Raw genomic sequence first — 26,490 nt, 5'->3', positions numbered from 1 at the left:
CATTGTGTCCGCATACTTGATCAATGCTTTTTCATCTCGATTAGCGAGTAGATAGACCAAAAGAAATTTTTTTTTACCGCGTTTAGCATCGTCGAGAGACACGCGTTTAAATTGGCACTCGCACTCGGAACTCTCATCTGGTTTCTATTTCGTTAGTAATAGTTTCGCTTGGTAAGGGTTGCATCTACAATCGTGAGGCTATTCGCGGTAACAAGAACAATATCAAAGTGCCGAGCCCAAAAGCTACGTACACCTCCAAGATATGAAGAAAATTACGTCCGCTGTGTCTCCAGTCCAATCCGGCTAACCTGGCGTCACGATTCGGTGACTTCCTGATGCCGACGCGCTACAAACCGTAATAAAAGTCAGAGCCCAACCCTGGTGGTTAAATTCAATGCGGTCACCGAAACGAAACGAAACGAAACGATTCGCTTACAAGGAAGGACGTTGCACGACGAACAAACGGGCGGACACACTCGCCTACTTACCTACTCCGACTCTCTCAACAACTTTAAGTTATACCCGTAAACCTAGGACAAATCATTGCCTGCGCCAGTTACACACGCACTAGATTCCCGTCCCTAGCACTGGAAACGGTATCGCACGGACGGCTAGTTTGAACCGCATTAAAATCCATTTAGAAAAGTGAAACTCGTTTCCCTGCCCAGTATTGCGGTGATAACGTGGATAGATATTGTTCAATTCTCGCTTTTAACTATTAAAATAACGTATGAGTAGAAGTGGAACTGTTTTTGACGCGTCGGTCGATTAGAGGCATCGTTGCATTATAATTACTGTGACGTTAAAATTCTCGATATGCATTTGGAATTTTTTCAATGTAAGCTTTAACGTAAGAAGCACGATATTACGGTCGTCAATGTTTATTCGCAAAGATTTTTCCGACCTTTGAATACAGCCGTACAACTTATTATTGAATCAATTTATCAGTGACGCGTCATCAATTTTATCCACCGTCAAGTGAGCTGTGTACAGAAAATTTGCAACACCGATTTACACTCATCTAGACTTTTGTGGTTCGAATTTACTCTTTTACTTTTAAAATACCGTGAGAGATTCGTTTCGTTTCAGTATTACGTAACATCAAAATTCGTCGACATTGATAGCGCGAGTACGGCGTTGCAATAATTTGTTTCATGCGAAAACAAGAAGAGAAAAATAATTGGAGATGAGATGTGCAGCCAGAATCTTGGCTGTAAGAGGACAACCGTCTTGGGTCTTTGGTCTTTGATCTTTCATGTCCGTAATAGATCTTTCGGTACCTGTCGAAAAGTGAGCGAGTCGTTGCGATAGGACGATCATCGTCACCCAATGAGGTTGGATAAAAAAAAATAAATAACTAAAACAATGTCTGATACAAGTGCAGATGCGCGTATAAAATGAACTCGATTTCGTTGCGAACGTATGATGTATTTGTGACGGAGAGAGCAGTTTTATCTGGACCACGGTATCTTGTGCGAATGAATCTTCGTTACACAAGTGTAAGTACGACCGGCGTGCGAATTTGTGTGCATGTGAGTGTAAATGAGTAAGCATGGAGACTATTGCAGACGCCATTTAGGCTAGCAGTTAACCTTCGAGAAAATGAGCAAAATCGATCGGATTCGTGATGTTCGAACAGATGCGATTCGCGTTATTCCTTCGTCTGTTAATATTCTTTTTCAAAAGTCGAAAAGGAACGCTAAAAATTTCGACGAACGTGCAGAGACGAACCGGTTAAACAATTTTTTCAACTTCCGTATGTCGTTGAAAGTTTGAAACGAGCGTACGATGCAAAACGCAATCGCTAATTTGCACGATTATATATACCCGGAATTGTCGGATATTAATTTACTCGACGTACAACACTCGACATTTAGTTTCAAAAAAAGTGCGATACCTGACTACAAAATTTTTTTAAAATCATTCCACCAGAAGAGATACATTTCACACCGATTAAGAAATAATAATACTACGCTAAAAACTTTGACGTGTTTATTTAATTAATCTCGAAACTGCACCGTTATTACTCGACTAGTTAATTATAGTTACACACCTGCGTGAACAATAAATTTGGCAAAACTGGACATTTTTCTGTCTCAAGAACGCCGTCACTCGTTTCTCTGCCGACTTACACACGGGCACACATATTATAATTGCGAAATTAACCGGCCAACATTCCCGTGTCTCTTCTCGGTCGTGAGAGAGTGAGGCACGAAACGAAATTATACATTGCGAAGAAAAACGTCGACAGATGCCGACACGGATATAATATACGTGTGTAATATACACATATATCTTCGCTTCTAAAATAAAATCTATCTCTCCGAATCGGCAGTGCAACAAGTGTAATCCGCGCGATTCTACACTCGCGTATATGCACCGGACACACCGACATTACCGGGTATGGCAAAATCAGAAAGTTGTTTGAAATCTCAGGCTAAAAGGAAGCCGGTAATCTCTCGCAAGTCTCACCTCGTTCCAAAGCGAGTTTGTTGGTTCGTGTATAGTGTGGATAATAATTGAGCCAGCGTAGCAGGTAACGCGTATTCTCACTATGAAAAATTGCGCAACGCGTTAAAAAGATTTAAAAAAAAAAAAGAAGACGAAGAATTTCACCTTCTTTCCCCTGTTTTAACCGTCGAAAAAGCAAAATTATACCTAACGGAATACACTGTAAACTGGAAATATAAATCTTTCGGCAAATTAGACTCAACGAATGATATATTAATACGTAAGTTTTTCGTGTAATAAAACATAGCTTGCGCACGTTACTTTATTTATTTTGTAATCAAAACTCGATTCGGATGTTCGCGTAACATGTCAGGTACATTCTTTCAAATATTATTTAAAATAACGTCAAAAAGTGGTATTTTTAAGAAGCTTCTCGCGGAACGATTTTTCTCGCAACAATATCATAAACAAAAAAATCAGATTTATTGACGGAGAATAGGGAGCAAAAGTTGTTATTAAAATTGCGATCCCACAAGTTGCCACCTAGTCGTGTCGATAATTGGCAATTGACAATTTCACACAGACTTTCGTGAATTAAAATTAATGTTCAATAAAAAATTATTGGTACAATTAGATGACAAGTTGTCGGATCAGAATTTTCATAGCAACTTATATTCTCTACGTCGTAAGCGTGGAATTTAAAATAAAAAAGATTTACGACTATAATTGTACCGTTGAAAGACTTTTGAAAAATATTGCAATTTGAAATTATTTAAAATAATATCCCCGCCACATACAGAACACAATTGATTCGAAACCAGGTGAAAACCGCTCGTTTCGCAAAGCGAGTGAAGCGGAGTGGAAATTTCAAGCAAATGATAAAAGTCACAGAGAATCACCGGACGTGTCCCCATGCTCGAGTGGGTGGGTATCTTAGTTTTCGCACCTCTCCAGCGCTCCTTAAACGTGGAAACGTGAGAATACATTGAATGAAATCCCGCGCTCGTTCAACGCGACGCAACAAGCGGCATGGACAAGGAACGAAGGGTGTGGCGTTTACCGCTCTAAGAGATCATATGCCGCAAGAATTGAGAGTGTGGAATGGAGTCTGCGCGATCCCGTCGCCGTGGAGAGACGAGAGAGACGAGAGAGACGAGAGAGAGAGAGAGGGTGGAGGTGGGGTAGAGGGTAAAGGGGGCATCACAGCCGCATTTAGCGCGAGCAACGCGCGCCTGCATGACATCAGCTGACTGACGTTCTTTGGCTCGTGGGCTAGATCGAGAGGCGCCCGTAAGTACCAACCTACCTCAGGTTTTGCAAGAGCACAGAGCCAAAGGTTTGCCAGCATCCGTACGGATCATCGTCTGCAGCGGCGTGCATCCCCCGCACTTTTTTATTTTATTTTTTTTGTTTCACCACCAATCGGACTTTTCGATGCCACGGACAAATGCCAAGCCCGCGCGGATTCGTCGTCATCGTCGGACGGATGATGAAGAGAGAAAGTCAGAGGAAGTGGAGACGAAGATGTGCATATGATATACGTACATCGTGTACACGGAGAGAGAATAAGAGATAAGACTTGAAAAAATTCGTAGATAAGACTCGTTGTTAAATTCGCGCGATAAGATCGAGTTGTTTTTTTTTTTTTTTTTTTTAATTTTTCACTTTCGTACAGTTTTTTGTTTCCCATAGTTACTATTACTGCATATTTCTTTTTACATCTCTTTACTATTGTAAACTTGAGCTCGTTTCATTTAATTCCACGACGATACGGATCTCGTGGTAGTTTGCATTTATATGTAAATTTACATGACATACAAATGCAGACGTGTTTAAATATAACGAATACCGAATCGCATCGCATTCACTAGTATGTTATATTATATACCTAGATATGTTGAAACACATTTACTCAAAAGTGCGGATTATTTGTAATTTTTTCTCTTGCTGTTTAGTAGTGTGAAACATCGACAATGACGAGTTACGACATTTTCATTGGGAATTACGCTTGCAGTGCGGAGTGTAATTTTAACGAAACAAAGGCCAATTAGCCCAGGTACGACGCCTACTAGTGCATTATACGTACATAATGCGCTGGTTAATAATCGCCGCTGTTAAAAAATTCTCTCGATTGTCTGCAAGTTTTAAGCTTACACGCATACCTTTCCACTTGAACAAAACAGCCGACGGTAATCGTTCAATCCCAACGTTAACGAGACCGTTTTGTTACAGTTCGTATAATTACGTATGCGTGTATATATTTTTTGTCAACTCATCTTTCGCGCGGGATAAAACGATCAGAATTAATATTATGAATAATTTTTTGGGCGTGCCCGCAGCTGAACGTTATTACAATTTAATTGACGTACGTTGAGAACGTCGAGCATACGTATAGACACTAATTGTATCAAGTCGACGGCTCGTAATCTTAGCTGGGACAGTTTCTTTACAACACGTGTACCTTATCAAGAATGTTCAAGAATAAAACGCAGACAAAACCGCAAGCGAGATAACGAGACTTTTATTTTCCCATCTCGTACGATGCATAGCAAAGTAAGTACTTACACAAACGGTACAATGCACGTGAATACGAAAAGTATGAAAATTTTCACTTCCCCGAAATCGTATAATCGCAATTACTTCCAAGTCGTGTTCAAGCGTAAATGATTGTTATCAATACCGTTGTTGTTATTGTTATTATTTTGTCTTTTCGACAACAGTTATGCATGAGAAATGACGAATCGTCTCCTAAAGTTACTGCAGGCAACGGATGTTAATTGAATTGCTTCAAAGAGTTGAAAAAGGACGCTAAACTTTTCACCTGCATTAGCGAGGGTCCGATAATTAATCGACTGGTGAATTTTCAAGGTGGCTAAACTCGGCACTTCCAAGTCGACAAATCTACTCGAGGAATGCGCCACCTGCACAGCATAATTGGCACCAAGTGCATCATGCGCGCTGCGGTGCAACGGCAGAATTGTTTAATTAAGCAACAACGACGACGACGAGGATACCAATTTTTTATCGATAAACGGCTCGGCAACCGGGTAAAGTACATCGCCGTATTTTCGTTCGTAAAAATATCCCTGAATGGAATGGAAAGAAGTTGTTGTTACGGATATTTATTTTTTCACAAAGATCAAAGAGCGGAAATAAACAAGTGAAATTTTAGCGGTGTACTTGGTTGGCACTGCGATGATCGTCCTTGACTAAAATTCCACGGTAATGCCGAACAGACTGCAAAGTCAGTCTAGGCGAGACCAACCGACACTGGTAACTATAACAAATCTTGGCACCAAGAATTGGGACAATATTTTAGACACCTCGATGATGCTATACGCGTTTGTATATAGTTGCTCTAGAAAATTGGCAGGAATTTCTGTGCTAACCTCGGTGGTCACGCCCGTCTCTCTGCATACACATTATAGATACGTGCCAACCAACCAAGCGATATGCTCGCGATAATTAAAGTAAAAATAAAAAAATAATAATCCATGTAATATATTATTGCGTAAACTTGACTCAGGTTGATGGTTTTCAAGCGTAAAAAAGAACGTCGGTAAAACGTAGATTTCCAACGAAAAGTCGAGGAGGGGCTTTTTAATGATTACGCACCGACCGTATAATTTCTCTGCTGCGTCGAGAAATTCCACAGCGAACGAACGCTTCGAGTCTTCGAATTATGACCGCATGTATCGGAGGAAGAGTTTGAGGTCATCGAAGTGATGGGAATTCGCTCCGATATTGCCCGTATACGTATAGTATTTACCGTTCTCCGAGCAAAGCACATTTCGTTGGCAAAACTTAACGCATACCTAATCGTGACGAGATTGTCGCACGCTTCGCGAATACCTGTAGCGCCCAACTGCAGCTCGAAATATGCAATTGTATGTACAGATATCGCAGGATAATCCGAAAGCCGGTGAATTTTTTATTAATCTTGTTACACCTGGTAAAACGATAGTAAAACGAAATAACGGAATTAAGAACCTTCGGCGTAAGAAACGTGTCGTTTATTTCACGTATAAAGAAAAAAACAATGTATAATGATGTTTGGAAGACGATGATCAGGGCCCGGTTTTAACCCTGAATAACTTTTACCGCGATTAGAGGTGTCGTCAGTCGTTATTGTCCTCCTTCTTTTCAGGGTCCGGTTGTGCTCGTCGATACGTGTGTGTGTGTGTGTGTGTGTGTGTATAATAAGTTTTGTGTGTATATTACGGCAAGAGGAAGAAGGAGAAGGAGGAGAGGAAGAAGAAGAAGAATAAACGTGGGTGATCTCATGAATTTTACTGGGAGCATGCGCTGGGCTTACAATAAATAAAAATGACTCGTCGTAAAGGTTGTACCTTTGGATCGCGTGTCGTGAATGTGCGCCTGTGTGTTTCAGAATTGTTCTACACGAATTCTCCTCCTACACACACACACGCACGCACGCACACACAGCTGTTGGCTTTTGAGATTTTTGCAAGCAAAGTACCTACGTATGACGCTATCGTTAGCAATGAACGTTGTCGTTGCCAGCGGCGGATTACCAGCTGACTTATACTGACTATGTTTTATTTATTTCACCATTCCCAGAGGTAGCACTGCGTTTTACACGTATTCATTCGTCACTTTTATGCTAAGGTATTTCTCTCCAGACCGCGTCAATTCTTTTCCAAAGATTCATCATCCTTGGACCAAAAAATGAAAGGGAGAACGAGAAGGAAAGAAAGAAGAGGAAGAAAAAATAACCCGACTCCTCGTTTCCGATACGTGGAAAAAAATGAAGAAACATGTAAATCAGAAAATAGACGCCGGGATATTTTTTGACCAACGGTTTACAGTCATCGTCGTCACGTAAAATTCTATTAAAAAATCTATGCAAAAAGCTATTAATGACAGATGAAGAAATACACTTGAACTAAGAGTCACATGGAAAATAGAATTTAAAAAAAAACGCGCGTTAATCTACTAGGAAAAGATTTCTCCTCGTTTTATGAAGCAACTTTTTAAAACCTCAATCTAACGACTCGGCTCGAGTCAAGTTTCATGAAAGATTTTCGCTCAAGGGTTTGTGAAAAAATGTCACGGTGCCAAAGATGACTAAACCAAGAGAGCGCGTCACGTGCCCAAAGTCGTCTTCGCGGTTTTTTACGCCAGGCAAAGAAATCTGCGATAAGTATAACGAATGGCAATTTTTTACGGAAGAAACCTTCGCGTGTTCCGCGTTAATAACCGGCAAGCATTTGTCTAATTAATATACCTAGATTTGTTTTCACGTTTCCCTTGACCAAGTTGTAAGCAGACTTGACAGTTTATCAAGGAATTACGAATCGTTTGCATAACTTGGCTAATATACTTGTACAGAATTTGAAAACGTTGAAACAATCACATGCAATTATAATATATGTATAATAATACACGCACCTGGCATTTGTACAGACTTTAAATAGAGCCTGACATCTTTTCACAAAGTATACCATACGTATAATGTACTCGCACAAAAGTAATGCTAATTTTCTGATTTATTACCCGTCGTGAAATTCTCGACAATTTTGGGTCATCCTTCCAACTTATCTCAACACATTTGCGGGATGTACGATTTCGCATTCTCGTCAATTTTAGTCAAAAGCCAAATTGTTTTAGCAACGAATTTATAAGTTTACTTTATAAAACAAAAAGATACCGTCTTTCTTTAGTTTATCAAGGAAAAAAAAATCAGCGTGACTATCTCCAGACTCTCCAAGTCTCATTTTAGTGCTCCGGAGAATAAATGAAGAAATTGTCATTCTTCACAGTAAAGTCAATTACAGGTTTCAGTCGTTAAATTCCAAGTTGATCGTTCATCAGATTTCGGTATAATACAGGATGTAACAGTGAAGAGTGAAAACCAGCTAATATACATATTTTCTAAACAAAAAACGCCTCGATCATCGAGAGTACAACTTTCGGTAGGTATAATATTACAGGTGTTTCGCTTTTCGACGGATATTTCAAAATCCGACCAAATCGTCGTCGTCGCCGCTTAGGCAATTCGCTTTATTTTCACTCACTGACTCAGGGTTTTTATTTATAATTTCGTCTCTTAAGTACATACACACACGCATGCGTGTAACATAAACACACACGCGGACGCGCGTGCGAAAAGAGACAGACACACATTATATGTATATATATATACACATATATACTCCGGAATAAGTACCAAGGCGAAACTTAGGACCGACGAGTTGGTGGGCAGACGGCAAAACGATCCACGATTTGAATTCCACTGAATGATCGGTATCAACGCGTTCAGAGCATGTTAAGTGGGCGCTGGTTGGACGTAAAAGATGCAAATAACATTCATCCGAAGTTGAAAAAATTTACAGTTAACGTCCATCGCAAGTTACGGTAGCCATATTCGATTATCCTACGCACAACCTTCGCAAATCGTTTTACGTCCAAATCATCTCTCCAACCGCATCGGTATATCAGGCTAACAAGCTACAGGTAGCAGAACCTAGGCTCAGGTACAGCCGGATGAACATTTCGATGAGATAACTGTACACCCATACATAACGAATATAACGTGTAAGATACGAAAGAAATATAGTCTGACCTGAAATCCCGAGCTATTCCTCATCGGTGATGATTCGAGTGACCCGATTTACAGATTTACGCGTCCCGTTGCAGATAATTCGAGTATCTGTTTAATTATCGGTTCGCTTTTTGGGGGCGGAATCGCGGGAACAACGACACAAGCTATTATTTGGACGATCGTTTCATATTTTCGGTTCAGTCTTGTCTGCTGTACTTACGACGCAATAAAAACAGTTCCGTGGAATACGCTACGCGTAGAGAAAACGTGTAAAGGGAGAGTGTCGGAGTCGCGGTTTCGAAGGTAAAACCTGCTATAAGAAGGAGTTATAAGCGGCGATATCCTGCCGCCTGTAAGGGAGATGGGGAAAAAAGGAGTCGGCAAGGGGTCTCCGAGGCGAGTTCGAATCCTCGGGACATCGGCCTTGCACCTCGATCGGTGCAACCACCCCGTGCAACAGGTTCCATTCAAGATTCCCCCGAGTCAGGCTACACGCCTCCTTTCAGAGAGCGGGACAAACCAACCTGTTGATCCTGCGCAGGACGAGAGGGGAAAAAAGTCGACCGTCGTGCGTGCGGGGATGGCGTATGGAAAAAAGTGTAGCGTTGAGTGACCGGATCGGGGGTAAACTTGTCGAGTGATCAGGAATTCGCGGAGATTGCGAAAAGTGGAGAACCGTGGAAAATGGGAGACACGTGAGAGAACTAAACTTGGAATTTGAAAGCGTTCGATGAGAATGCAGTGCGGCAACGTGTGCCAGGCATTTGACACAAAATCTCTCGAGCGCCGAGCAGTGGCGCGGTATAACCGGAAGAGGAAAAACCAGACCCCTTTTACGGTCCCTAAATAGCTGCAGTATAACCAGATGCTTTTCGGTCTCACCACGCAAGGCTTTATCTATTATAAATATGTACACATGATTTCACGGTTTACTGTTCAATCTTTGTTATTTACCCCTGTAGGCACGGATGTCAATGAGGGCTACTGTTTATTCACAATATTGTTCGACAACCGGGCCGTTCTATCATCTCTATTTCTCCCTCCCCTTTCCTTTCGAAGCAACGGAGAGACACGAGGTTATCTCTTTGGCGCTAAAATTCGAACGCGTGAAACAAAAGTAATACCGATAGCCTAAACAATTCCGACTATCAATGGAAGTGTAAAGAATTTTCGAGCTTATAAGAAAATCCGGTCAAACGGGATACTGATCAAGGAAATTCTGCCCTCCTTGGCTCGTTACGAATACCAAAGTGTCATTAGCGGTTTCGTACGACTCGCTGAACTAGGTTCCAAGCGGCACGACCACAGCCAGTACCGGCTCCAATCAATGATCGTTGCTCAAAACGCCTTATTAGCCGATGTCCTTTCACGCGCGAGTTCCTACATACCGTTAGGAAGAAACCTGGCGACGAGACATCACGCGCAGCTTAATAACGTAATATGTTTTCCTCGAGTTCGTCGCTCGAAGCATATCCGCATCGGTAATCGACGCCGACACCGTCGAATCGAGAGTCCCTTAGCTGCATTTATCGAGATAAGCGAGACTCGGCTGGGATGACAACGAGTCTCGTGTCAACGCTTACGGTCGGAAGAAATCGAAATAAAAAATCATAGTTACAGTTTAAAACGAACCAGCCGAGCTATTCCGATCCTAACGTATCTCATAGATATTAATTCTATTGTATCCACGCAGTCCCAAATCACTTGCAGGAGATCTGTCGGCGTGTTTGTTTTACTCGTAATAATACTCGTGATAAAAATAGTGTCAAGGATACCAACGACAACAGCGGTGGCTACGGTCTAACTCGAACACGATACTTCGATGACAGTCATTCGCTTTTCCGGTTAGACACTAACGCGTCCTACGTGCGGCAGTGCGAGCGCCTAGATGCAGGTATGAAATAATCTAAAGGTAGGTACCGGTGTGCCTGTGCATATCGGACCTCGGAGCGAATGGCTCAGAGAAATCTGTACGCGTTCTACACGTAGAGTCCATTCCCGACTAGTCGGAACGAGGAGCGGGTCGCCACTCCCTGCATCGCGCCACTCCTGGACAAGCCCTCGAGAGTCAATCCAGTCTCAAGTCTTGGTATGGAACCATCGAACACGTGACCTCGTAGGAGAAAGAGAAAGAGAGAGAGAGAGAGAGAGAGAGAGAACGAGCACGTGTGCGTGTACGCGGTGTATGGCGGCGTTTATATTTATGTATTAGATTACCCTGGTTCACCACTACTCCATACCGTGAATCTACATACCAGCCTTGCGACAAACAGATATATTTCATTCAGGCCGGATCTGGTTGCCGAGTTGGATAATTTTGTTGAAAAAACCAAAGTTGCATGTGCAAGAACAACGAATTCATTCTCGGGGTTATGATGCACCGTTTTTACCAACTTCGTTTTATCGCGATATACCAAACTCTTCCGTAACCTTCGCGAGGGTGAAAAATTGCACGGTGAAACAACAAGTACTTGTTCTGTTTACATCCCTCTGTGACCGCCAAGGTTTCCGTCGCTACGGACAAAGTTCCGTGTATTCTCATTTCCGTTTTTATTTTTTACTTGAAAACTAGAAAAAATTAAGTCGACGAAAATGGAAAACATTGAATGTTCGGATCGGACGGAGAGGTAACCGAACTATAAGTTTAGATTGCGGTGAACACACTACATCTACTTGTAGATATATTTTTTCCTCCTGAGGGATGATGGCGGGAGATTTGAGGAAGGAAAAAAAGAGAGCAACTAAAAGCTCCGAGTAGAAAGAGAAAGAGAAAGAAAGATCAGGGTCCAAGATAGGATTTCTAGCTGTCTGGCTTTGCGGGAGTGAGTGTCGAGGTAACAGTGTACTTCTACGTGGGGCGTGAGTGAGCCTTTGCTGCTGATGCTACGTAGCAGCGTGGGTTGAAAAATCTCTTTAAATGGGTTTTTCACGGGTTAAAACTCGCGCCTATCTACGACATGAACATATATATATACTTATTCCATCACAGCATCTTTCTCTCTGCCTGACTCTCGTATTTTTTATCTCGCACTCTTCTCCCTTCCTTCTTTCCTTAGTGGTATAAAGAGTATTTCCCGACCCGTTGAAATCTACCGACATGTCAGTGGCATGACAGGAAGTGAGAGGGAGTAAAGGGGAAAAGCGGGAGTAAAATCCTGTTAGTCCGCGACACCAAGGTAGGTTACGTGCGAGCCGCGGCTAAGTCTCGGTTGTTCGAAAACATGTATCTGTGAAATGATGCGAAGTTAACGGTTTTGCGACGAATGTGGGCCGCGCGTTGGTCACCCGGTGGAGGATACGCGGTGCTCGTTAAAAAATATTCGCTCGAGGCCCACCCGTGGGGATATTATTTGTGGTTGCACGAACCGGCCGGTCCGAGTCAGGCCCGAATTCGATTCTTTCCGCTCGTCATCGTCTGCAGAGAGGTCCTCTTTGATAGCGGTACACCACGCGCAGTGGTTCACCCAGTTTTCGTTACATCCCAGAGAGAGATGAAAAAGAAAGAAAAGTGAGACAACCAGAGACACGGAGAACAATGAAAGTAGGAACGAATGCTCGAACAAGAGAAATAGAGGGAGTCACAACATGGAACTTCACTATACTCGTTATCGCAATCATCGTCTTCTCAAGAGTCCCGGTCACTCACTGGGTTAAATGTTTCATAAGGGGAGACAAGCATGCCTCACGGTCAGAACTGTAATGACTTTTAGAAAGCCCGAACCTTTGTCCGTGCCACCGATTTGTCAGTCGGTAGGTACGAAGGTAAACCCAGTCCATTTATTATACAAAAAACAATCACACAACATGACCAACGTCTGTAATCCTCGTCCCCAATACTTTTGCGCGCACACATTGAAAATAAGAATCCGATTACTATAAGGATTACCGACGACATGGAATATAGTGAACAACTTCTTTATGCATATTCATTCGCAGACATTTCGCAGTGAAATATTACTCTGATCTTCGATTCCTACGGGTTGAATCGAGCTTATCGAGTTTAAAGATTCGTTCGATAGACCCTTCACGACATTGAGCAAACGAGTGTGCGGCGTTGTCGGTGAGCATGGCAGGTACATACCAATGGTATGTACAATATGTGTACGATACAGAAACGTGGGAATCTCTTGACAGCGACGGTTCGAATCTCTGGATGGTCGGATGGTCCACGAGCTGGATATATCAGAGGACAGAGACCGACGAAGAAGATTCCTTTCACCTCCCACCACGCGGACGTATGGCGTCGAGAAGGATGGGTGTGCACCGGGGGTCATCTCGGTCAACGGCCCCCATCGCGAGAGGGCCTCAATAGTTTCAACCTACGGCCCTGAGGTCCGTAACTAATCGTATGAGACCTTGTCTTGCCGTCTTGTTCGATGACGGTAGTGAGCGAGATCGGGGATCGTCGATGACGCACGTTTTTCACCCACTTTTATCCCTGTGCAACACCGCGCATCTCGCGACGAAGAAAACAGTCCAATCAACGGTCCCGAATCCGAGTATAATTTACGATCTCGGTGCAACTTACCCGTAATTTTTCATCGCTAATTTCGTTGAAAATTTCAACGACAATCGCGCTTTAACCGCGGTTTTTGTCGATGCGTTATGCGACGTAGAGCATTGCGATCTCGCGAGTGTAAGAGCGCTGCGTATAAAGTCACTTGGTATTCGTTTTAAACCGCCTGTGTAACGGCGAGTGAAGACGCGTGGGCATTTCCTAATTTAGAAACAGGCGATATACCCTAGCGCGTAACGTCTTCTTACAGAATTATTACCATAGTCTCGTATTTCCCACTTGGGCCCTGTAACTCCCCACCTACAGACCCGATACGTTGTAATTCGAGCCACTCTCCGGTCCGAGTTTATAATACCATTGATCACAAATGCCCGCTGTACTTGTCATAAGTGCAATTGCCCAAAATCTTCATCGTCTATCGATCGGCGACGTGTTAAAATTTAATCTGATGCCACCCGCAACCCCGTTCGCGAGGATTATACGGAAACGCGTGTGTGTACCACCTGCGGTGTGTGCGGTGAACAGGTGCGTACGTATGATGAGTCTCTTTGAAAGGCAGGAAAGCAAAGCCGCGTTTGACCCGTGACTGGTTTGTCAACGCGCGTCGTGTTATTGTGCCGGTTGAATTTCTAAAGGCGGCTCTTCCGCCGGGCAGGACAAGGAGGCAAAAGATCATCGAGTTAAACAGTTCCGCAGACCCTGCGGGTGTGAGTGACCTATCATCCGTGGACGTTTGTGGTCAAGACCTTTTCTCCTCACCCTTTCCAAAGTTCAAAGTTCGATCGCGCCGTGTTTGTACGAGCGCTACGTTCGGAAATCCCGTAATTTCCAACCTCGCACCAATGACTCGGCCTAGCGAAAGACAGTCAACAGCTATTGGCCAATGTGTCTGTATCGCGTTATCGATCATACGCATCTGTGTCTAACAGTAAACTCGATGCGGGAACGAGCGATATCTTTTTTGGTCTCTTAATCATTTTTTGTTTTATTAATTTTTATCTCTCGAGGGGAAATATAACGGGGCCGTGCCGCGATGAGAGATGACGAAAGAACTGGTCAAACGAAAATACACAACGGAGTGATCGGACGACGTCGGTCCGCGTAAAATAGGGAAAAAAATTATCAATCAAAAAGAAACAGAAACCGACAAGGCGGAAGAGCTAAAGATAGCAGGTAAAAATGGCGATTGTGTAAAACTCAACAAACTTTTCTCTTCGTAGATCTCCAAAGAGGATAACGAATTTCGCGCACGTTGCGTCACGACGGCCGTATTTTATAGCCACCCAAGGAACCTTCTCCACCACCCGGATGGACACAGGAAATCGCCGGCGGCACTGCAGAAGCCGAATTCAGAAGTATGGCTGCGCGGTTTAAACCTGCGGCTTTTCACGAGCCATTGACCGTGAATGTCAATTGAACAAAAACTTCAGGGATAAACTCCGAATCTTACGTACAACCTACAGAAAAATCGAGTAATTTTACTGAATGATGTGAGACCAGTTTCAACCGCTACCTTATACGTTAAAGAATAAACAGTTTGACCAAAACTTTCAACGAACTAATCAAGAATAATTTGAAGTTGGAAAATTAAATGTACTCTACATATAAGCAATTGGATTTCAGGTGATGTGTAGACGAGAATGGGTTCTACGAAAGCCTGATGTTTCATTAAGTGGGTGGCCTGGTCGATTTCGACTTTGACGTATATATCTCCAAATATCGAAGCACACCTATCTCAGAATCGAAAAAGGGCTCAACAGTCCGATTCTATACGGAATTCTGAACAAAAGTACTCCAGTACATTATCATTTGACGCAGAAATAACGAAATGGCACGGATTCAACGAAATCGCAATATTAAATGCATAGAATTCAAAAATTCATTCAATTCGTTCACAATCTAAAAATTTGGCGATCTTCGGCATATCGAACAACCCAAACATACCAATACGCGATTCTTTCCCAACCTGTTAACCTTATCGCCGTTTTACTGGCACGATTTTGATTCGCGCAAATATTTTTCCCCTTATACAGTAATTCCCATCGCGCAATTTTGCGCCAACAAGGTGAACCGCATTAAATACGCCTACCTGCACACACCCACCCACAAACAATAAAAAATTAGGTATACATTTTTGTGCGCAAGTATTGCGAATGCAGCCGGTAAGTACACGTGCTGAGTGCGAGATTGCGAGAGAACGGGGTTGGCGGCGATAGGAGGAGGAAGAGGAGGAGGAGAAACAAAGAAAGAGAGAGATAGAGAGAGAGAGAGAGAAGGGACTGCGGGCGTCACAGTACGTGTAAAATATTTACGCACATATCGCTAACGGGCGGCGAACCTGTCGGCTTGTCGCAAAACGGCAAGATGGCTGGCGCCGCGCGCCGCCACTCCTGAGGATCCCGGAGAAACGAGGGCCGCGCGACTCGCTCCTCGCCCGTTCGCTTCCACATACATCCGTATACACGCACGCGCGCACACCGCCTAGAGTCCGTCTTTCGCTAGCGCGCGCGCGCGCACCCGACGAAGCGTTTGGCTAGTCGCTGCAGGGCCTCTGTTTCTCTCGTTTCTGGTCCCACATACAGGGTATATGTCCTCTGATGGTGAGGGTGCGCATGGATGCGGTTCGCCCGACAACCACACACGCGCTGGTAACCAAGAGCCGAGCGAAACGGTACCCCTTACCCCTCCGCCCCCACCTCCACCTCCACCTACCAGCGATCGCTTCGCTCGCTCTCGTGTGGCTCGAGAGAAGGAATGCGGCTGCCCGAGGCGGGGGAGGAGGGCGGGGAAGGTTGGGGGGGGGGGGGGGGGCGGCCGGGGCCAAACGATGGCTTCGAACACGCTGCTTATGCGCCACAGTTTCCATCCTCCTTCTTTTCAGGCCAACTTTGACTAGGTCTACATACTTGCGTAGAACAACTGGACGCGAGACGAACCTGTCGTGTTTATGCACGCGTACGTTGCGAGTATTATGTAGCCGCGACGAAACGGTGTTTCAGTGTTAGATCGAGGGATTTTAAATTCTCTCGACGATACACTTTGATCCCCTGTGTATCGTATGTTGTTACCAATCGATCGCGTATCGATCTCGCTAGATAAAGTGAAATGAAACCGATAAAGAAGTGGACAGAGAAAGATATATATATATATATATATATATTGTTTTGAAACAAACAAAAGGACAAAAGAAATAGGAAAACGATGTGAGTCACGGTGATTTTCAATACGATCATTAATCGCTTCAGTCACGGTCAATATTCAAAGTCAACGGAAGCAATTACCTCACCGATTTCATCGATATATACTTGCATACAGTATATTCCATACACGATATCGTACGCACGTACATGTACATGATATCGATGGATAAAGGATTAATTATTTAGTCACTTTTTTCCTTGCGTTACACACGACAATAATATTTAATTCTTTTCATCCATTTGTTCGATCTTCGTTCTCGTATTATCAAATAATTATATTTCGTGCGGAATGCACGCGCTGTTCGTCTAATTCCTACATACATTATAACACGTGTTACATAGGTTATAATATACGATTAGGTAATTCACCTGGTGGTTCAATGAATCATTGGCTTTCCTAAAATACTTGGCGCCGTTCAACCGGTACTTGCGGTGCTTGTGTGTCAGCCGATTCTTGCGGCCCCGCCGTCCTGGAACAACGATCGAATACTCGTCGTTGTCCATCAGGTAGCGTCTAGGCTTTACAACCGGCGCATTCAACCTGTTGCGTGCGCTCAGTTAGATGCACGCGTAATGCCCGCTTGATCGCGTTCGATAGCTGCGTTTACCCATCACTACCCGGCGCGTAGAGCAACTCGAAACGAGCAACCGAGTTGCCCGAGTGAGTGCGATTCGTCGATTTCACTCGCTCCAAAGACCGACCTCGCGAGTCGGTCCCTGGCCACGACTCTAAAAGCTCCAAGCAGCAGCAGCAACAACACAGAGGCACACAGTTCATGATCGCATACATGGCGTTATTTTATTGTTACTCGTTCTTATTTCTTTTCTCTCTCACTGAATATAATATCACTGTCCCATCCGGTATTCCCAACACGGTATTATACGCTGCTGCGTTCACCGTTCACAATAGTCTGAAAATATCTTGGAATAGCTGGATTCTCAATGCAGGTTTCGTCAACGGCGTGCGGCTGGCTAATGCCATGTGTTTTTGACATCCGGGTCGCAGATGCAGGCCGAGATACCATATTAACCAATGCTGCTGCAGGGTGTAGAGATGAGCAGCAGCAGCAACATCAGCAAGCACGGAATCATCCTCACGTCTGGTTTGTGTCACGTGGCGTAGACTACGATAAGATTAATCTTATTTCACGCCGATTTTCACTGTCTTCCTCTTTGTTTTCACAAGTGGATATTGTTAGTTGATAAAACGAAGGTGGTTTCATTAGTTGGTTGGTATTCACAAGTACGGGAACGCGATGGGAAATGCACGCGTTCTTTTTTTGCGCAAATACCGAATATGTCAGTGGATCGTGTTAGTCGGAAAGCGTGTGTCACGTGTGTGGTATATCAATTCGAGAAAACTGGGTGATAGAAGAGACTCTTTTCATCGCTAGCGCGGTTTTAATTGTCGATAACTTCTAATAATAAGCGTTACGCGTGCGATCGTTCATCGCGTACGGTTTTAGAATAGTTAGTATTCCGCGAAGGCAAGTGCCATTTTCGAAAGAGTGACGTAATGCCTTAGCTGGTGTAAACATACGGTTCTCTATATCTCTCTCTCTCTCTCTCTCTCTCTCTCTCTCTCTCCCTCGCACCATCCATATCTATTTCTCTCGCTCTCTATTCGTATCACTCTTGTGTTTTTTTGTACGAATGTGTGCGGTAACACACTTGGGCAATTGTCGAGGAATAATCGAGGAAATTGCACAACGTGGAAGAAAACGAGCGAATGAATGAATGAATGAATGAAAGAAAGAAAGAAACGAAGATTTGCCGAGGATCGAGCGTGAGAGCGACGATTACACATAAATAAGAATTATCGAGGAGATAGATATGTTAGTAGGGATTAATGATTAATTCTTACCTTCATCTAGTAGGCGTTCTACGTGTATGAAGACGTTAGGGAAAGCGGCTAATTGCTTCCTATCTTTTAGTAACTGTGAAAGATAGTCCGCTATACTTTGCGTCGTCGTGTTAGTATTATCACACATTGTAATTATGTTTTTATTATTTTTACAATACGGCCGCGGGACGACGTTCCACGATGCGTAGGAACACGTTTCGTTAATGTTTACGCGCGTTAGCGACGTCCAATTTACCGAATAATGACAATACCTGCCCACCCCAGCGAAGAATTGTCTTCGAATCTACTGATTCGAGGATAAGCCGCGTTTCACGTTTACGCGCGGCCTTTTTTTTCAAATTAATTCCTTATTTATTTATTCATCAAGTTCAACTGTCGTCTTCGTCTCCGTCGTTGTCTTCGTCGTGCGTTACTGCAGACAGTTATTATCAAGGTGACAGTCGAAGAGTCACTCTCGTTGCAACAGAGAATTCGTTATACGTCGAAGAAAAACATTCAACGGCAGCAACGGTGATTTAGATAACGAGATGATTAGATGCGTGCGATTTTTTCTATTGTTTTGTTTTGTTTTTAGTTTCGTTCCGTTCTCTTCTTTCTTTCAATTATTACTTCTCTTTTTGTACAACTATCGAGACTAGGGAGATTCGGGATAGACGATTCGGTTATTCGGTATTTATATGGTGTTAATATATATACATATATATCTATACATATGTACACATATATATACATATATGTATTGTATGTACGTATATGTAGTAAACTATACAGCGATATTTCGTGTGTAAGTACGCGCGCTACGGATATCACGGCTCAACTGATCGGTGCGCTGCGTAAGTCAGGCCGAGGGACTCTCGGGCGGATTCGTGCGGCGGCGCGCAGCTCGCGCTAGCATCAGCGCATGCGCAAAACGGGAAAACACTTCCCGCCCACTGTCCATATACGGCCTCCGCTGACAATACCTACGTAAGCGAGAATCGAGAGATACGCAACGCGCAACGCGCGGATAGTATACAGTATTCGGTATACAGTATACCTTTTTCTTCGAGCTTAAGCACCCCCCACCCCCTCGCCCCTCTCTGTCTCTCGCGCTCTCTCTTTCTCTCTCGCTCTCTTCGCTACTGCATATTGGTTACGCCATGCTGTATACCGTCCTTCAGGTCCAGCTACCCTTCACCCTCCATGCCTTCGAGAGACGGACCCGCCAACGTTTATGCCGCAAGCATGAAACGCGCGCGCACCCGCTCCTTCATTCTTCGAGGACTGGTTTTTTTCAAATACAGAAACATTGACGAAAATCGGCGAAATCAATATAACTCGTTGCTCATGCTTTGTCTGGAAATCGTTTCTAGCTATTGTGATGATCGCGAGTAAATTATGGCTGTGAGGTGGAGACGATAAAAAATGACCAATTCTCAAGTTGATACTTTGTTTGTATTCAATTTTTTCATCAACTTTGAGCCTGGTAATGCCACCTCGTTATGCTGAGTGACGATGGTCATTTGTTAGTCTTATATACATCTATAATTAACTTCTAATGATCAAGAGAACGAAACGAGTTCCAAAAAGCATGAATCTTGATTAATATCACGTAGCTGCTTTAAGAAATTCGATTTTTATTTATTCATGTTTTTTCATGCACATCAAATAATTACAATACACAGACCACAAATCTGTATTTTCCCTATTAGTCAAAGTCAACTGGTACCGCGGACTTCTTAATAACCCCGTTGATAAAGCTGATGAAGCTTCGACCATAAATTATAGTTGGTTATAACACACATAATGAACCTAACTCAAGTTTTAACTCGAGACTTCCAGCTCGTGGTATAATTACGTAATATTTACGAAGCTTTCTTTAACCGCGTACGATGAGGTCTGACTGCTCCGGTTTTGCTTGTAACCATATGAGTTTGTACGAGGAAATCTGGCGCGCCTCTCCGCCTCCCTATTCGCGAGATCGCGGCGATACCGCATCAAGAGATCATCGGCGAACCCGATTTCGGTCCATAATATGATCCCACGTTTTATCGTAGAAGGATAAACGCTGCGGGAGAAAAAGAAGAGGAGAGAGAAAGAGCGAATATATCCTGTCGGAGAAACGCGGATCTCGATTGTATCTGTCTATATTTTAGATCGATTTTGCCCTCATGATTCGCGCGCATAAATCAAACTACAAAATGGACCCGCAACCCGTCTCTTTGGATATTAATGAAAATCCCACCTACGGGGTGAAACGAGCTTATCGTGTGGTGATTAGAGAACGCCGAAATAGGCGGCAGAAGGCGAGCGACTTCGTATCTCGGCGCCCACGTCCGACTGTCCCCAGGGTCTCACGGATGAATCAACCCACGAGTAACCTAGATTGTACCTTCAAAAGGTGAGACCTGAACGACAGCCGACCCGAGGGACGGACTGCAATTACCGGTTCTCTCTTTGAAAAGGACGCGTGGGTCGATACACATTTCGAATCTTTGCTTATTCTGTATTTCGTTTATATTATACCTATATAATTCGAGGTTCCCACTCGGTTCGCATTTCTAAATGTCGTGTGACGGGAAAAAAGCGTAACCGTTCAAAAAATTTGAGGGCACGATCGTGATCGGAATTCCATGCTATGATCAGCGTCTGTGGAAAGTCTGCAAAGACCGTTCAAGCCACCCTTGCATGGGGGACTTTGTTCGATTACAACAATGCAAAAATTCGTCAACTATAGACGCACCTAAAATATTACAAGTAGTGACGTTACTTTATTTTCCATTTCACCGTTAATCGCCAAAAGGAAAAGATGATGTTGAGATAAATGTGATGCGGAAGTTGTGCGGCGTGAATAATACACATCATGCACGCACCTTGGAAACGTTGTGTAACGTTGAGGTCTGGATTTACTTACATATCGTGCGATTCCACACACGGACTGCGTTATTTTCGCGATTATTTTGTTCCCCATGCTCCATGAGAGTTTTCATTTACACCTTTTTCAACCAGTTTCTTCGATAAGCTTCGACTCAGTTGTTGTCATCTGGGAAAGAGTTACTTTCGGCTCTGGTCTTCATGCGATAGTATATCTTATAGGTACGCACATATCTTGTCTGCAGAGACAAAGAGATTCTCTTAAACGGAAACTACACGTGACGGAATACGGATGCATAAGTTACGTACATCAGATGGACGCATCACGATGTCCAAAGCTGATCAACGATGACATAATTGTAACGGAAGTTACATGATGAACAGCTTGAGGACTCTGGCATTAATTACACGACCGATTGGATCCACAATTTGCTACGGCATATTTATACAGATTTACATCATGGGGGTATACATGCGCCTTTGGTACATGCTCAGCTGATCAGCTAGCACACAACTTCTCTCCTCATCCTTCATCCGTTCGCAGTTGCTGAAACATATAATTTTCAGATGAAGTAGATTCGCAAAACTGTAAGCGACTGACGAATGATTTTGCATCACCCCGACAATCCTGAAAACTTGAAGTAGTTGGCTCAATTCACCGTGGTAAAAACAAAAATTCATATATCTATTTCGTAATGAATAAAAAATTCGATGTATACGTGTGTATACTTTAAGCCGAGATGACAAAAAAAAAAAAAAAAGAACAAGTCCTAAAAATACAAGTACTAGCAAATATTAGTTCATTTTCTTTCGTCATCGATAGAGAACTCCTAGTGTCAATAATGGAGAGGAAAAAAAGTTGGAAAAAAATCTCAAAAAGTTGTCAGTGCGTACACGTACGTAGCTGTAAAATCTAGTGGGTACTTGCAACAATTCGCATCGAGGCCAATATTTTCTGTTCAAAGTGAGATAAAAAAGAAGAAATATTGAGAAACACCGAGTCTGGCGATGGCAAAAACTGGCCGAACGAGTGACAAAAATTTTACATCATCTCGAAAATATCGGTATGAATTACAATTTGGGACGACAGGCCAAATATTGAAGTTGCATATGAGAGGATAGAGTGCGAGTCTGTGATTCAAGTTTTTAAACGCTTGCAATTGGGCTGCTTGCACACGTGTAAAGCAGACCACACAAATCTGTAAAGAATCCGTGACGCGGATTCGCGGAGAGAACAGTAGACGACTCTCGTTTGGACGTTGAGATCATCGCGGCAGCCTCTTCCGTCCGTCGTAGATGATTTGTATCAACGGTAGGTCTTTAGGATAGAGAAAAAAAGAATTTACAAAAAAAAGAAGATAAAATAGAAGAGAAAAATGACGTAATCGCGCTACAAGGCATTCGTCATCAGCAACCTGTCATAGTTTACTATAGGCACATAACGTCACGATATATCGTCATGCAAAATGACCGCGGCATACACGATGCGGCGTGGCATAAAATTCGAAGAGAACTGCAGGTCATAGTTTTCTGCATAACGCAGCGCGTCAGCCCGTGCTTTTGCACGTGTAATAACCGCCTAGGCTTGCCTGCAAGCCACTTGACAACGACTACGACGCTTTAGTCATTCCCATAAACGGCGAAGTGCGCGTTGGCAGACAACGAGCAACTGCATGAACGTATCATTATTACGATATGATAGTTATTCGCAACAAGGACGGGCTGGTCTCGCTTAATCGTGGTTAAATATGTGCGGCTGCAAAGGTTTGCCATTTTTCTGATTCCCCGAAGTGATAACGTAACTGGAACAGTTGTATAATACAGAGATTCCAGGATGGACGGAAGAGTTACGAATAGGTGGGATCAATTGTGCATGGTTAAAATTTTTGTACACGGAATGAAAAAATATTGAAATTGGATCGAAGACTTTCGAGATCCTTTTACACATGTACGACGTTATTAAAACGCGGGCCATGCAGTCTTCTCGCTTTATAAGACCGCTCGATATATAGCCGCCTCTCCTACCTCGACGAGGAAGCTTCCTCCACCAGAGTAGCTCAACGAAGACCTCTAACGAAGTTGATCGGTTGCTTGCAGTCAGTAGAGGCATCTGGTTTGGCATTATCCTGATCCATGACATCCCCGCGTACGGCCTTATAACGAGATGATAGACATTAGACGTTTATTTCCGTCTTTCCTCCTGCTTCGTAGCATTATTAACGACGTTGACGATCCTTAAAATATCAAATGATATAAACCAACGTGCATATGGTACCTTCTGGTAACCGTTCCATGATTTTCGTTACCAGATCACGTTTCTCGCAACCAAAGGCTAAGCAATACATAAATGCGACCGCAAGAATAGAGCTCGCAACACTTGATGAGAATACAAAATTACATGTTTGTGGTAGGGGGTATCCACTGTACCTGCTATAATGCAGAAATGGCGGTGTTCTGTTGTGACGTGTCGTGTTAAAGCGGGAGTAGAACGCAAGGCACCTGTTCGTTGCGATTCCGACCTTCCCCGCATGGACTGGTTGATTGATTGATTGATTGATTGGCATGTGTTGTACGTACTTCGAGTACATACTTGCATACCTTGTGCGTGAAAACAAAGAATGGGGAAAAAAAAGAGTACAAGTGAAGATGATAAGGTCCCGTTCGGGTTGACAGCTTCAAGTTCGAGGTGAACAATCTTAATCTTCTCTTCTTCCTCTCTCTTCGCTCTCTACACGAATCCCGTTGTTTCTCTCGTGCAGGTGAGGCAAATTGAGAAATTATTGACGGCGGGGGAAGCCAAAGCGAACCAAGGTGGCTGGGTAGGTGGAATCGCGTAGGTTGATCCTGCAGGTATCCGTGGTGACTCCAGAGAAGGACCTCTCCGAGACGGAGCGGAGATTGTCAGCTGTGTTTTTGCAGGCGCTGGTGTGGTCAGCACATATAACGTCGTCGCACGTCGCTGAAGGGTCCAGAGCATATTAGGAATGTCGTCTCGTTTCTGCGGCACCTACGGGTTGTCGCCTTCTACGATCGCGGGCGCCTACACATATATTGGTTAATAGTACCAGCTGACGTCACTGGTCCATACATGGACCTCGCTGAAACTTCGAGTGGGAGAGAGTTTAACGTGAACAATGATTAGAATTACATTATACCATTTCTTCTTTAGGATTCATTGGCTGCTTCTTTGTCTCCTGCTGCTTCTTTGTCTACTTCTTCTTCGCCTTCTTCTTCTTCTGTCATCCTCTTCTTAGAGCTATTTGCCGACCGGGTTGGTGGCCACATAATATACTTCCTACACACCAGAAAGTCGCAACAAAGATTGATCACCAACAGATCCTGAAACCGCTGTCAATTTTGTTACATACATCACACTAATCAGCGAAAATTGTGGAAAATTGTGGAAAACCGACGGAAAAATTGAATTTTTCTTCTATTTCGAATAAAAGAATCAGATGACGCAAGACACAAACATTTATCAAGAACGATCGTCATCGAATGAAATGTTACGAAATTTATTTTCCACCCATTTCCGCTGCAGTGAAATTCATTTTTCAGTTTATTAATTATAATTGCAAATTGTCACTCGAGTCGAAAATGGAACATCATGTATATTTTTTACATCAATACCTTATAATAGACGTAAAAACGTGTTTTAACAACAAGCTTTAAACTAAAATGATATCACGTGACGATGATAACAATAATAATTCTGTTAAAATGTTAAAAATATAGTCATATTTTTATCTAGCACCGAGTCCAAGGTAGGATTATAGAAGATAGATACAATGATTCAACTACACAAAATTAGATGTTGTAGAGTCGATTTATAACGTCAGTTTACCCAGCGCGCATCATACGTAGGTATATCGCTTGCATAATTTGTGCAAGACGCGAGTTTACCCGCCGCTAAGAAAATTGTTATGCAAAGATTATACAAGACGAAGAACGATCTGATCTAAATCAACAAAGCGTTGAACAGGAATCCACGGAAGCGGATAAATCAGAACCAGATTTATACGAGCAATCCGGAATCTTTGCCCTAGTTTAGTTTCACACGTGAAAAGCCGTACAAGGTTGCTTGATGTTCTCGTCTACGTGGCATGCGTATTGTTCTGTATCTGTAAGATCTGTAACCGTTTTTGGCCTCTGATAGCCCAGTAAATGACAAATACATATCGTTAAAAGAACGTGTGAAAATTGAACGCCAAATGAACTGACATGAGGACGAGTACTGACTGTATGTGAAAACCATACAACAACGACGACGCCGAGACGTAGCAAGAAATCTAAGTGCCAGAAAGAAATATGGCTGCTTGGCCAACCTACGCGTATGTACATCAACGTCGCGTATATACTTTAATAATTTCATTACGCGTTCTTGATGCTAAACAACTCACAAGTCTGCGGGATGAATTAAAGATACTATATTGTCACAGATCACGTTACACACACACGTACGCACAGAGACACGGATATCGTATATTACATAGCAAATCACGCTCGGATCTATTTTCATATCGCGAAAAATTGTACCCCTTCCCGATTACGAAACGAATGCTGCACGTTTCCATGTTCTACATCTTCGGTGGACGAGAAAAAAAAATTATGATATATAATACGGGTATTGATTTGATACCGATAAAAAATGTTGTATTTATAAATTTGATATTTTGAGAATCCCACCCGCTCAAGGTCTCCTATAGGTGCGAGAAATTCGTTTATAGATAACCGACGACTGTAAAATTGTTAATTTGCTTGTCTCCTTTTTTTATTCAACAAATAGCGACAGGTCTCGCGTGTCGCCGCGCCTTAAATAAGTACAATTAAAATTATAATTCCCTATCTCGCAAATTGACGACGATCTGATTTTCCTCGATTTCCAGATTGCCTGAAAGTCTTGGAGCGATCGACTTGTCTTCGTCCACTTGGATTCGCGTTCATGTTCTTGAAGTGACCGTAGCCGCCGCCCCCCTGTCTCTTCCTAGGTCTGGAATCCTTGCTTATTCCAACTTCTGCGAGGTTTTTTTTTATTGTTAAG

General features: G+C 43.1%; 2 protein-coding genes across 4 annotated transcripts in view; both read right to left on the bottom strand.

Moving 5' to 3' along the window:
- The window catches only part of LOC124187967 (protein held out wings), a 42,927-nt gene extending 23,502 nt beyond the window's left edge, over nucleotides 1-19,425 (bottom strand). For all 3 annotated transcript variants that reach the window (XM_046580178.1, XM_046580179.1, XM_046580180.1), the window contains exon 1: nucleotides 18,597-19,425. In XM_046580178.1, the coding sequence (XP_046436134.1) occupies nucleotides 18,597-18,723 (127 nt within the window). In that variant the 5' untranslated portion in view covers nucleotides 18,724-19,425. The remainder of the gene's footprint in view (nucleotides 1-18,596) is intronic.
- The window catches only part of LOC124187963 (probable ATP-dependent RNA helicase pitchoune), a 36,613-nt gene that overhangs the window by 3,744 nt on the left and 6,379 nt on the right, over nucleotides 1-26,490 (bottom strand). Inside the window, exons 11-16 of the mRNA XM_046580175.1 lie at nucleotides 24,605-26,464; nucleotides 23,877-24,489; nucleotides 23,475-23,602; nucleotides 21,759-21,996; nucleotides 21,490-21,688; nucleotides 17,102-17,856 (exon numbers count right to left, since the gene is read on the bottom strand). Coding sequence (XP_046436131.1) covers nucleotides 26,292-26,464 — 173 coding nt within the window. The 3' untranslated portion in view covers nucleotides 17,102-17,856; nucleotides 21,490-21,688; nucleotides 21,759-21,996; ... (1 more) ...; nucleotides 23,877-24,489; nucleotides 24,605-26,291. The remainder of the gene's footprint in view (nucleotides 1-17,101; nucleotides 17,857-21,489; nucleotides 21,689-21,758; nucleotides 21,997-23,474; nucleotides 23,603-23,876; nucleotides 24,490-24,604; nucleotides 26,465-26,490) is intronic.

Source organism: Neodiprion fabricii, chromosome 1 (genome assembly GCF_021155785.1).
Source record: "Neodiprion fabricii isolate iyNeoFabr1 chromosome 1, iyNeoFabr1.1, whole genome shotgun sequence".
Classification (NCBI taxonomy): Eukaryota; Metazoa; Arthropoda; class Insecta; order Hymenoptera; family Diprionidae; genus Neodiprion; species Neodiprion fabricii.
The sequence above is the reverse complement of the archived record's forward strand: the minus strand, read 5'-3'. Positions and strand labels throughout refer to the sequence as shown.